The sequence below is a fragment of the Brassica oleracea genome, chromosome C9, assembly GCF_000695525.1.
Source record: "Brassica oleracea var. oleracea cultivar TO1000 chromosome C9, BOL, whole genome shotgun sequence".
NCBI lineage: Eukaryota > Viridiplantae > Streptophyta > Magnoliopsida > Brassicales > Brassicaceae > Brassica > Brassica oleracea.
The window spans coordinates 46,096,933-46,109,207 of NC_027756.1; the positions used below are offsets into that span (position 1 = coordinate 46,096,933).

The 12,275-nt window shown below is 37.5% G+C and overlaps 2 protein-coding genes across 2 annotated transcripts; both read left to right on the forward strand.

The window, feature by feature from the left end:
* The first annotated feature begins 7,464 nt into the window (after nucleotides 1–7,464).
* LOC106318822 lies at nucleotides 7,465–10,609 on the forward strand. The gene is made up of 4 exons (XM_013756960.1): nucleotides 7,465–7,653; nucleotides 7,900–8,966; nucleotides 9,031–9,949; nucleotides 10,026–10,609. Exons 1-4 carry the CDS (start codon nucleotides 7,603–7,605, stop codon nucleotides 10,455–10,457), a joined length of 2,469 nt encoding a protein of 822 aa, XP_013612414.1. The 5' UTR covers nucleotides 7,465–7,602; the 3' UTR covers nucleotides 10,458–10,609.
* A 141-nt stretch (nucleotides 10,610–10,750) lies between these two features.
* LOC106318823 lies at nucleotides 10,751–11,770 on the forward strand. The gene is made up of 4 exons (XM_013756961.1): nucleotides 10,751–10,996; nucleotides 11,069–11,288; nucleotides 11,369–11,414; nucleotides 11,500–11,770. Exons 1-4 carry the CDS (start codon nucleotides 10,870–10,872, stop codon nucleotides 11,617–11,619), a joined length of 513 nt encoding a protein of 170 aa, XP_013612415.1. The 5' UTR covers nucleotides 10,751–10,869; the 3' UTR covers nucleotides 11,620–11,770.
* The last annotated feature ends 505 nt before the right edge of the window (nucleotides 11,771–12,275 follow it).

Here is a 12,275-nt window from a genome sequence, read left to right on the forward strand (position 1 = left end):
TTTTCCTTCTTGGTGATTTGGAGGAAGAGATCTACATGGAACAACCGGAAGGCTATGTGCAAAAGGGCAAAGAAAATTTGTTTTGCCGCTTGAAGAAAAGCCTTTATGGATTGAAGCAAGAACCAAGGCAGTGGTACATGAAGTTCAAGCCTGTTATGGGGGAGCATGGTTATGCAGAGACTGATTCAGACCATTGTGTATCTGTGAAGGTGTTCGGTGATGATGATTTTATCATCTTGCTGTTGTATGTCGATGATATGTTGATTGTGGGCAGGAACATAGACAGAATTAAGGAGTTTAAAGAGCAGCTCAGTGTGTCCTTTGCCATGAAAGATATGGGTCCAGCGAAACAGATTCTCGATATGAGAATTGTTCGAGATAGAGGTGAGAAGCTGATTCACTTATCTCAGGAGAAGTACATTGAAAAAGTACTTAAGCGGTTTCACATGGACAAGTCTAAAGTATTGAGTACTCCTCTTGCTCCACACTTAAGACTGAGCAGTCAACAAAGTCCGAAGACATATGCGGAGAAGGAAGATATGACGAAGGTTCCATATGCTTCTGCAGTGGGTAGTTTGATGTATGCCATGGTCTGTACAAGACCGGATTTAGCCTACACCTTTGGAGTTGTCAGCAGGTTTCTCTCCAATCCGGGAAGAGAACATTGGAATGCTGTGAAGTGGATTTTGAGATATCTCCGAGGGACTTCTGATTTGAAGATTACATTTGGAGGTAAGAAGCCATTGCTTGTCAGTTACACTGATTTTGACATGTCGGGAGATGCTGATTCTAGCAAGTCTACTTCGGGTTACTTGGTAAGATTTGCGGGTGGAGTTGTGGCATGGCAGTCAAGGTTGCAAAAGTGTGTTGCACTATCTACCACTGAGGCAGAGTTCATTGCTGCAGTTGAAGCTTGTAAAGAGTTGTTGTGGATGAAGAACTTCTGTGAAGAGATCGGTTTCAAGCAAGAAAAGTATGTGTTGCTTTGTGATTGTCAAAGCGCTATTTGTCTCGGGAAGAATTCTACATTTCATTCGAAGTCAAAACACATTCAGAGGAGGTATCATTGGATACGTGATGTGGTTGCTTCTAAGGAAGTGGAACTTGAGAAAGTTCATACGGATGATAATGGAGCTGATATTATGACGAAGTCATTACCGAGGGGGAAGCTTGAGGTATGCCGAGAGATAACCGGAATGGCTGTTTCTTCCATCTAGTTGGAGGGGAGTTTGTTGGGTCCCTCCTAGATGGAGAGAACTAAGTGGACATGAGACATAATAATTCTCATGAACTTAAGTAATTAATGATGTTCCCCTTTGAACTGTAGACTCACAATAATAGAGTTTAGAGAGAGAGACAAAAGAGAGAAAGAAGAGAGAAGAAGGAGAAAACTCGTCAGGCTATTTCAAAACTGGTTTTGGAGGATCAAACGGAACTTGATCGGGATGATATTTTGTGGGAAGCTTCTTCAGTCAGTGGGTTAAAGGTTCACCGAAGGGATTTGTATTTCAACGGTTGGATCTTCTGTTGTCTGGGTTTTAGTGAAGCTAGTCGTCACAGTTCTTTAGCGGGACAGTCTTGGGTGTCTGGTAAATCTGACGGTGATATCTTCTCTTATTCGTCTTCGTCTCCAGCTCTTTACACAACTTCTCTGTCTCTCTTCCTCCACTTGCTTAAACCCCAAACTTCTAAATCTCAATTCCATTTCAGATCCTCTTTCTCCTTCCTTGTTGGATTCATCCACTCTCCTTTTGCTCACTATCTTATGAATCTGAGTGAGCGCTTGGGTGAAAGCGTTTTCAACGTTGGTTGAATCTAACACTGACATCTCCATGAAGTAGGGAGACTCTCTCTTATCAAAGGCTTTAGTTTCCTCTGTTTTAATGTCCACCATGCGTCGCAAATCGCACTTGTTACCTATAAGTATCACTACACTGTTTGGGTCTGTGTGTCCTCATAGCTCCCTTTGCCATCTTGCTGCGTTCTCAAACCTCGAATGCCTTGTCATGTTGTTGTAGACAATTAAAGCACCTACAGATCCTCTGTAGTAAGCATTTGTGAAAGCCATAAACAATTTAACAGTACTCAACACTTTGACTCCATCCACATTCTCAGTCTCTTTTAGTCGCTTACTACATACCCTAAATATCTTAGGAGCCTCAGGTCTCGGTTTGATCATCCTCCTCCATGGTGTTCTTGTTTAGCCACTCGTTTAACACGCTAACAAAACTTCCGTGTCTGTCAATGTAGCCTTTCAAAGATTCATTCAAAGATTTTCTGAATGTTCTGATATGTTCTTCAACCTTCTGTGTCAGTTTCCTTAATTCTTTCTCAACCATGTGACCACAAGACTTACTTCTCGTCTGAAACTGCTTATGGTGATATTTCGTCAAGAATCTCCACATCTCGTTGAAGACATTGATGATCTCATTCACCTTGGATAACTGAAGCTTAACCTCAGCTTTTGCCTCATAAATCTCGCTAGATTCTGCTCCGTTTTTATCAAAACACTCGTACAAAACCCTAAGCCTTTTTCAGTTGTAACTTCTGCGTCAAGTTTTTTTCCCACACGCGAGTTTTTTTAATGTTACGCCAAGCGAAACAGTGAGGTTACCTTGGGGTAAGTCACGTTTTAATAGTAAAGCACAAGTTGATCTTGTTACTTCAGTAGCAAGTTCTGGACTTTTTTCTTGCGCGCAAGTTTCATCAATATTATCAACCTCACCTTCAGCTTGAACACTACATGTGCTTGTGTCATCCTTACTCATCGTCATCATCTCTTCATCCGTGTCAGACTCAGGTGAATCTAACTTGAATAAAATAGCTGCCATAACCATTACAATTCCCCATAAAATTTGCTCAAATCTGAATTCTAGGGATTGAACTTTATTAGAGGTCCAGTATTGAACCTGTTGCTCTGATACCACATATAAAATCACAATCAATAAATCACAATCAAACTTAATAAGAATAACTCTCTTATTAATCTCTCGAGGAAAATGACTCAAAACCTCAAGTTCTCTCAATCTCACACAATTCATAATCTCACACAAAATCTCTCAATCATAAGTTATGCAACATTATATGCATCTCCTTATATATAACTCACAATTTCCTAAACTCATAGGAATCACATAAATAGATAATTTCTTATTCCATAACTCGGTAGGAAATAAATAGCTTGCTCTCCAAGCTACTTCAAGCTTAGCCCAACACTCGAGTGGCAGCACCAGGCCATGTGGACCATCGCCGGCGTCGGGATCAGCAGCTTCCGCGCTCTCCGATCAAGCTCAGCCTCGATTCTCCGAGAAACGGTTACAAGAGACTCCGAAGTCGCTGCCACGTGGCAGCGAAAATGTTAGTTTTGAAAAGGTTGGTTACTAATTTTTTTAGATAATTAGATTATCTCTAATGGCGGTCAAAAGAACTACTACTATTTTGACTTACTACTACCAGTAAATCTTTAGATCATTTTATTATATCTTATGGTCTTTTACTTTTGAATTTATACATTGATAATGTTGATTTTAAAACAAATAAAACTCATCTATTAGCATTAAATTTTTTAAAATGCTAATTTTGAAAAAAATTAAGCTACTAATTCTTAATGTTATTATATTTTTATATTTTTGATTTCTTGAACTTTTTAGATCTGTACGGGAAAAAATCCTCAACTATGTTTATTTAATGTAAAAACTCCAAAACAAAAAATTTACCGATGGTAGTGGTAATTATGATCGGTATTGTAGACAGATGGTTTAATTCATTAAATAAAGTTAGTTTGGAGGTTATTTCATTAAATATTTAGTTTGTGGGTTTTTATCCAAAACAAACTTAGTTGATGGGTTTTAACGCTAAAAATCCTAAAGATAACTAGTAATGAAATGAAAACACCAAACTATACCTACCTCTTCATTGGTGTTACCTTGGCTATATAGCATTGTTAACAGATTGGTTGGCCAATGGCCACACCCATTTCTCTTGTGTTGTCATTTCATTTATCATTTTCATCACAACACAAACATGGCATATTCAATGTCAGTGAGCCAAATGTTGTCGACGTCAAAAAAAAAAAAAAGAGAGCCAAATGTTGTTATAACTTTGTGTAACTCATTAATGGAGATTGGAAAAGGATGCAGACACGATCATTTGTCTTACAAGGATGTGTAAGAGGCAATCTTTATAAGATGTGATCCTTATGTATATGGTTTGATATTTGATTTTACAGATCACCATAATTAGTTATCTTGAATGGGAAGTATATGTGTTTTTAACTTCTTTTTCTATTATGGGAGGATTAAGTGGGTCCTGAAAGATGAAAGATGAAAGAGGAGGGTCCCATTTAAGCCTTTAGCTTCACACTACAAGACTTCTGCTGGAACTCCTATGCTTGCAAGTCACCATTACTCCCATAGACTTATTGACTCACTAATTATATTTAACTAGAGATTAGGTTTCATTACTCTTGCGTACGTTAACGCTTTTAGTACCAAATAAGGTAATAATTCGTGACTTACCTAAAACACAACAAGTACAAATCTTCAACCTTTGTGACTTAACGATAGATACTCTTCTTTCTTTTCTCAATAACCCAAATAGAATTCTAAGAAACAAAACAAAAAGGGGAAATCAGTTGTTTTCACATTATAGGTTTCTTTTTGCTACATTAGTGTATGCATCCCAATCAAATAATAAACTAATAATGTTAAATATGTAGATTTTAATCGTTCAGCGTTTTAGATTTCAAATTAATATATGTTTACACTAGACGCAAATGTGCAAGATAACTTATTTACCAAACATTTTCTAGAAATTCTAGACGCAAATGCAAAGCAAACATACTCTACTAATACGAACAAGCATGGATTTTCTTAGCATAAAGACGGAAAATAAATCAACCAATTATTGATGTGAGGACAGTAACTGATAGATAATATTAGATTCTCTCTCTTGAAAGCCGAACTGGCACCTTCTTTTGATAACACAGAAGGTCAACTCGCTTCATATGTAACCGGAAACGTCTGTCTTATTAAAACTTAAGTACAAATTAGATTTATTTGGAAACGTATATATCAATTTTTTTAAAAAAATTTGTTTGAAAACATAGACTATAGTTTAAAAAAAAAATTTGTTCAAAAATATGGATTGCAGTTTTTTAAAAAAAAATTTGTTTGGAAAAATAGATTTGTTTGAAAACATGGATATAGTATATTAAGAAGAAAAAAGTAAAGGGCTTATTGAGATGATTGGTTGGACTTTATCTGTATATTTTAGTTTTATTTCCTTTTTAATCCCTAAACTTTATCAATCATGTTGTAGCTTTATTTTTAAAAGTTAAAGCTTACATCAGATTTCTATTAATTTTTATCAATCATGCTTTAAGTTTATTTTTAAAGCTATAGCAAAAATAAAATAAAGAAAAAAATGTTTTTTATGTATTTTAAGCAAAAAACCTAAATCCTATTTTTATAGGATGTAGAATCTGAAAAATAGAAAACTATCTATAATATCAAATAAATTAGATAATTATAAAAAAACATATATAACTATTTTAATTTAACTCTGGGTGTTTTAAAATTATTAAAATATTTTAAATAACAGAAATATTATTTGCATATCACATTTTAAATAATAGTAAACTTTGATAAATTAGAAAAATAATATTAATGTAAGTTATTTAAATGATAAAAATAATTGTTTCATATATAAATCACATGGTTCAAATATTTTATTTTAAAATATCTACAATCTATAGCTTACAGCTATAACATATTTAACTATATCAAAGTCTCTGCACAAAAATCTATAATAACAATTTTACAGCTACAATCGACTTACCTACAGCTACAATCGACTTACCTACAGCTAAACTTTTTCATCTATAGTCGAACCAATCACCACATATATTATTAAGAAAAATTGGAAGTCCTTTATATTATGAAAAACTATCTATCTGGTACCTAATCGGGTTCGGTCCAGGTCTGTTTGAGTTTCGGGTTTCCGGGGTCAAAGATTACAGCCTCATTATAATATTTCTAAATTTCAGTTCGGGTTCGCTTCGTAATTTTGCGGGTTCGGTTCGAGTTCGGATAACCCATTTAAATTACTTTTAGAATTTTAAAATTCATTATATAAAGGGTCGGCTCACTAGGGGACAAGCGGTGCGACCGTCCTGGGCTCAAGCCCGTGTCCCCCTGTATAATAATAATTAAGGAGCCCAGTTTTTTTTATAAATCTATATATATATATATATATATAATTATAAATATAATAAATCATATTGAAAAGGGACCAAAATTATTTGATATGTATATAGTTTTATTTTCATTACACTATATACAACATATTAACTAATTAAATTTTAAAAATATTTTAAACATTATCTGCATATAAAATTTATAGGGTAAAAATGTGTTTTTTGCCCTAGGACGCGTAGCAGTGTTGAGCCGGCCCTGATTATATATTTTAAATTTTTCAAAAACTATAAAAAAATAATATATTAAATATAAATTTGAATAACATATGTCAGAATACCTAAATTTAACATATAAATTAGTTTAATTCAAATATTTGGATAGAGAATCAATAATTATTTTAAGTATTTTTGGTGTTTTAAGTATACTTTTACTATTTTATATGTTTACTATTGATTATTTTGTATATACTTTCAAGTATTTAAACCAGGTTAAAAGTATCATATATATTCTAGATGTTTATATATATATATATTAAATCTTAAAATAATTAATATATATAGGTATATAAATCTATTTCGGATACATTTGGATACCCGAAATACTTCGGTTTGGATCAGATTTGGTTTCGGTTTTCCAAAAACCAAAATTATGAATAATTCAGATATTTAATCAATTTCGGTTTGGGTTTGGTACTACTTTTTCGGATCGGAATCGGTTCGGTTCTTCAGATTCGAGTATTTTGCTTATCCCTTATATTATTGACATGAAAAATAAATAGAAATATATTTTTGAAAATTACATGCGTGCGGAGTGTAGTGATTATTGAAATTAAAAACCCGCGGGCTCCAAGTTAATTAAATGCTGTTTTCTTTCTGCTTATGGAAGGTAAATAAAATCAAGATAAGTCAAGCAACATATAACCATAAGATCAGCAATCTTTAAACTTTTTAATATACTAGTACTGTTATATGGAAAATATGAAAAAGACAGTTAAAAAGATAAAGAAAAAGGATGTCAAAATAAAAACAAAAAAGATACATTAAGTTATAAACAAAAATAAGATGTAATGAAAGTCTTATTTGGTTGTTTAAATGTAACTTTTGGTCATAAATTTGCTGGGGTGAAGCATATACAACAATTATGTTGAAGTTATACTTTCTTGCACATTTCCTCTTGCGTTAGTAAGCTTATTTGCAACCTTTCTCTCTACTCTTTTGCTTATTTTGCTTTCATCTCTCTCTCTTTATATACGTCGACCATATATATATGAAGAAAGTAAAACCATGCTTTCCACATTTCTTTGCATCACCACATCAACAACTCTCAAGTCATTACTATTCCAAAAAGATACAGAAAGAACGAAAATAAAAACTTTCCCATTGGCGATTTAAGTTGCTAGTTTATAATGGCTTCAAGGAATTACGAAGAAGAAGAAGATCGAAGCATTCGTTTGCAGGTTTTACTCATATTAGTTTCTTACGTATACTTTTGTATTTAAGCTGTTTTTGAGTTTAGGTTTCCCGGAAAGCTTTTTAATTTTTATGAATGCTTGTATATTTTACTTTAATATTGATTAACCTAACATTATTATTGTCGTTAAATAATCTGTCTTCTTCATATTTACGTAGACTTCTATCAATAAAAATCCCAGTTAAAGAGATAATAATAGTTACTAAAGTCTAAAACTCTATGTCAATGTTAGGTGTCGGAGCTACATAAACTGGAGGAAGCCAGAGGCTCAAACGACACCGTATTCGATCTAAGAAGCAGCATTGAGAAAGGAGACAGCGGCGAAACCGCAGACGCAGCCTCCGTCTCCTCCGCGACCGCGTTTCGCAGAAAATCAACGACCCCCGCTCCGGAGAAGCAGCTAACGCTGTTCGCTCTCCAACTCGCGATCCTCGAGAAAACCGCCACCGGAATCGGAACCCTAGGGTTTATCTGGGCCACGGTGGTCCTCCTCGGCGGCTTCGCGATCACCCTCGACGGCTCCGATTTCTGGTTCATCACCATCATCCTCCTGATCGAAGGCGCCAGAATCTTCAGCCGAAGCCACGAGCTCGAGTGGCAGCACCAGGCCACGTGGACCATCGCCGGCGTCGGAATCAGCAGCTTCCGCGCTCTCCGATCGACCTCAGCGTCGCTTCTCAGATGCCTACGGATCCGATCGAGAGAAACGACGACGACGGTTACAAGAGACTGCGAATCCGCCAGCAACTCAGAGGTGCCTCTCCTTCCGTACGCGAGATGGTTCTTCATCTCCAGCACGGTGAGCCGCCTCCTCTACTGGCTCCAGCTCCTCTCCGCGACGGCGTGCGTGGCTCTGTCGTCTTACAAGCTCGTCAGGCACAACTACGGAGACGTTCACAAGGGAGATACGGATAAGAGGAATAGACAGTCGGCTCTCAACATATTCTACTCGCTTGCATTGGCCGAGGCGTTGCTGTTTTTAGCTGAGAAAGCTTATTGGGAGTGGCGAGTCAGTGTTTGTAATTTGCTTGAGAATGTGACTAGAGAGTGTGAGTTTGGGGCTACTGGATTGGTGTCTATCAAGAGGTTTTTCTATGATTCTTACTCCAAGTGTGTTAATGGGAGTATCTTCGATGGGTTGAAGATGGATATTGTGAGCTTTGGTATGGAGCTATTGGGTTCAAACTCTTCTGATGAGCAGCTTATTGGGGCTAGGATTCTTAGACAGTTTGCAGTTAGTCAACGGTACTCGGAGGAGACGCTTGAGAAGATTGGAATCAACTTCCCTGTTGTTGAAAGGTTTAGTCTTTACAATTGAGAAGATTCGAATCAACATTGTTACTAACTTTTTGTTTGTTACTAGGTTGGTGGAGATGCTGAACTGGAAAGATCTGCAAGAGGAAGAGATTAGGAGATCAGCTGCTGAGATACTATCGAAGCTAGCTGGCAAAAAGCAGAACTCTTTAAGAGTCGCTGGGATCTCTGGTGCTATGGAATCGATTTCTTCGTTATTAGAGAGCACGAGATCATCAGGTGAAGCTCCTGATGAGATTGGGGAGAAGAAATCGTTCCATGAGCATGATCTACACTACGATTTCTGTAGATTTAACAATTTGGGACTCTTGATTCTGAAGAAGTTGGCTAAAGATCATGATAACTGTGGAAAGCTAGGCAACACGAGGGGTCTTCTCCCGAAGATTATTGATTTCACACACGTGGATCAAGTTCTGTTGTGGGAGGAGAACGCAGAGGTTGCTAGGTCACAGGTTCTGACGCTGAAACGGTCTTTGCAGCTGGTGAAAATGTTAGCCAGCACGACAGGGCACACAGGGAAGTGTCTCAGGAGGGAGATTTCGGAGATTGTTTTCACGGTTAGCAACGTGAGGGATGTGCTGAGACACGGGGGAAGATACCCGAAGCTGCAGAAGCTCGGGATAGGGATACTGACCAACCTTGCGCTTGACACGGAAGCTAGGGAGAGAATTGGCGGAACGGGTGGTGTTTTGAAAGAGCTGTTCAACATTTTCTTTAAAACTCACGGAGACGATGGGAATCAGGGATGTGTGAGGATCGCTGCAGGGGAGGCGATAGCGATGCTTGTGTTGGAGAGCAAAGGCAACTGCCTCCATGCTCTTAGGCTTGGGGTGATGGGGAGGCTTGTGGAAGCACTTGAAGTTCCTTTGATCCGTGTGAACGCTGCAAGAGTGTTGAGAAACTTGTGCTTGTACTCTGGGGATGATTGCTTTCATGACTTGAAGTTTGTTAAAGCAGCAGCCCCTACGGTTAGTATTCTGATTTATGTACAAATCGAATCTATTAGCAATATTGTTGAGTGAAACTCTCTTCATTTTGTTGCAGGTGTTGAAGTCAATCACATCAGAAGACAACAAACTACAGGAAGTGATGGTGGGGTTAGCAGCACAAGTGTTTAGATTCATGAGTCCAGAAGACTCCTGCTATGTTTTCATGGATTCAGGGATCAAGAGGCGGGAACTGGCCAACTCGTTGGTCTCGATTCTGAGAAAACACGACAAACCGGCGATTAAGGTGCCAAGAATCAGGAGATTTGCGATCGAGCTAGCGGTTTGGATGATGGAAGATGACATGGAGAATAATGTAGCGGTGTTCAGAGAGTTGGGTCTGGAGAAAGAGCTTGAGAAGGTTCTAGAAACTACGGCTGAGCTTGAGAACTTCGATGTTTTCTCCGGGACTGTTGGAGTTAGCCGTCATAGCAGAACGGTCCATTCGCTAGCTGAGCTTGCCTTGAAAATTCTTGAGGATAATAACTGAACCATAAATCAATCATCCTGCAAAGAAAGATCTCAGAGCTCTGCACTAGGGCTTTTAATATAACTCAATTGTTTTGAATGAAGAACAAATAAAATGTAATTCTGCAATACATTATTTAATTTATTGATTTGAAGTTATGCTATTCTTTTCTTCTTGTGCTGTGCAGAAGACATCAAATAAGCTAGGTATATGATTCTTTGGCCAAAGTGAAGGACAAAGTTAATAATTTTAAAACATTGCTTGTAGGTGAAGAAAACTTTTATTCATATGAACTGGATAAATATATATATATATATATGCATACAGAGATGTTGTGATCATCCCAAGACAGAAACAGAGGAAAAAGGACATTGTCTGGTTTTCTTACAATCCCTGTCGGAAAACACAGAGAATATTTCTTATAGGCATCAACATGGCTTCAGGAGGATCAAAGTCGGCAGCTTTCATGCTTCTGTTGCTGAATCTTGGTCTCTACTTTGTCATCACCATCATCGCTGCCTGGGCAGTTAATCACGGCATCGAGAGAGCTCGAGAGTCTGGTAATTTTTTTTAAAAAAAAACTCAAATTATCAAAATTTCTTCATTATTCAATCTTTTTGTGGTTCTTGCAGCGTCGGTGCTGTCTCTTCCGGCGAAGATCTTCCCGATATACTTCCCGGTGGGGAACATGGCGACTGGCTTTTTCGTGATATTCACGTTGATAGCTGGCGTCGTCGGAATGGCGACATCACTCACCGGAATCATGAACGTACTTGAGTGGGACTCTCCGAATCTCCATTCCGCCGCAGCTTCTTCTCTCATCTCCTGGTCTCTCACTCTCCTCGCCATGGGGTAAACAGCTCACGATCAAACCGGGGTTTAATCCAATTCAATTAATAACCACATATAAACCGGTTTGGTTATTGGTGCAGATTGGCTTGTAAGGAAATCAACATAGGCTGGACCGAAGCCAATCTAGTAAGCTTTTATACCGGTTTTGTCTGTTTAGTTTAAAATCTATCATATGAAGTCATGACAGTAAATTTTGTTTCCCGGTGTTCAGAGAACTCTTGAAGTGATGACAATAATAGTAAGTGGTACTCAGTTGTTGTGCACCGGAGCTATTCACGTCGGAGTTGGAGAAACAGTCGACGCAGTAAGGCCTCATGTCGGGAGAGCTTGAATTTCTGGACTAAGAGACAATTTATATATTGGTTTGGTTGTATTTTCCATCTTCTTAAAAACGGTTTACACATAAACCGAGAGTTTGAGATTGTGTAATTTGTGTCTTGTGTGTGTATATTATAATTAATGTTTTCATCGTCTATTGTATTCATTTATTTTTATTCTATACCTTGATTGTATACGGCACTATCTGAAACTATGTAAAGACTCTCATATCCACCAAACTCGTTGGGTTAATACAACTAGTGAATGTCAAGAACAAAGAGATTTAATAACATGATATTACATTACATTTTTCAAACCGAGCTTCTCATCTCTGGCAACAAAGTTTCTTCCCACCCTCACGCATAATTTCATAAGCAAGCTTATACTTCTCCCGAGACGAAGTCCCAAACTCTATATATTTAGAAGCAGCTTCTCTCAAACTCCAAACCATCAAGGCCTTAAGATCTCGAGAACTCACAACTGATTCCACATCACGCACAAACCCAAACTCTGTGTTCTTGGTCCATATGCGCAGTATATACCTAGACGGGAGCTCTCTCACATCCAAGAGTGAGAACTCCTTCGTGCTCAAACATCTGACAACTACAACTCGATCTGAGATTCGACGCACTGAAAGTCACAGCATGTTTCTCACTCTCTTTTCTCACC

Coding starts and splice junctions, on each gene's coding strand:
- LOC106318822 (XM_013756960.1), top strand. CDS start 7,603: ATGGCTTCAAGGAATTACGAAGAAGAAGAAGATCGAAGCATTCGTTTG. Junction 7,654..7,899: donor ATCGAAGCATTCGTTTGCAG/GTTTTACTCATA, acceptor TGTCAATGTTAG/GTGTCGGAGCTACATAAACT. Junction 9,950..10,025: donor TTAAAGCAGCAGCCCCTACG/GTTAGTATTCTG, acceptor ATTTTGTTGCAG/GTGTTGAAGTCAATCACATC.
- LOC106318823 (XM_013756961.1), top strand. CDS start 10,870: ATGGCTTCAGGAGGATCAAAGTCGGCAGCTTTCATGCTTCTGTTGCTG. Junction 11,289..11,368: donor CTCACTCTCCTCGCCATGGG/GTAAACAGCTCA, acceptor TTATTGGTGCAG/ATTGGCTTGTAAGGAAATCA. Junction 11,415..11,499: donor GCTGGACCGAAGCCAATCTA/GTAAGCTTTTAT, acceptor CCCGGTGTTCAG/AGAACTCTTGAAGTGATGAC.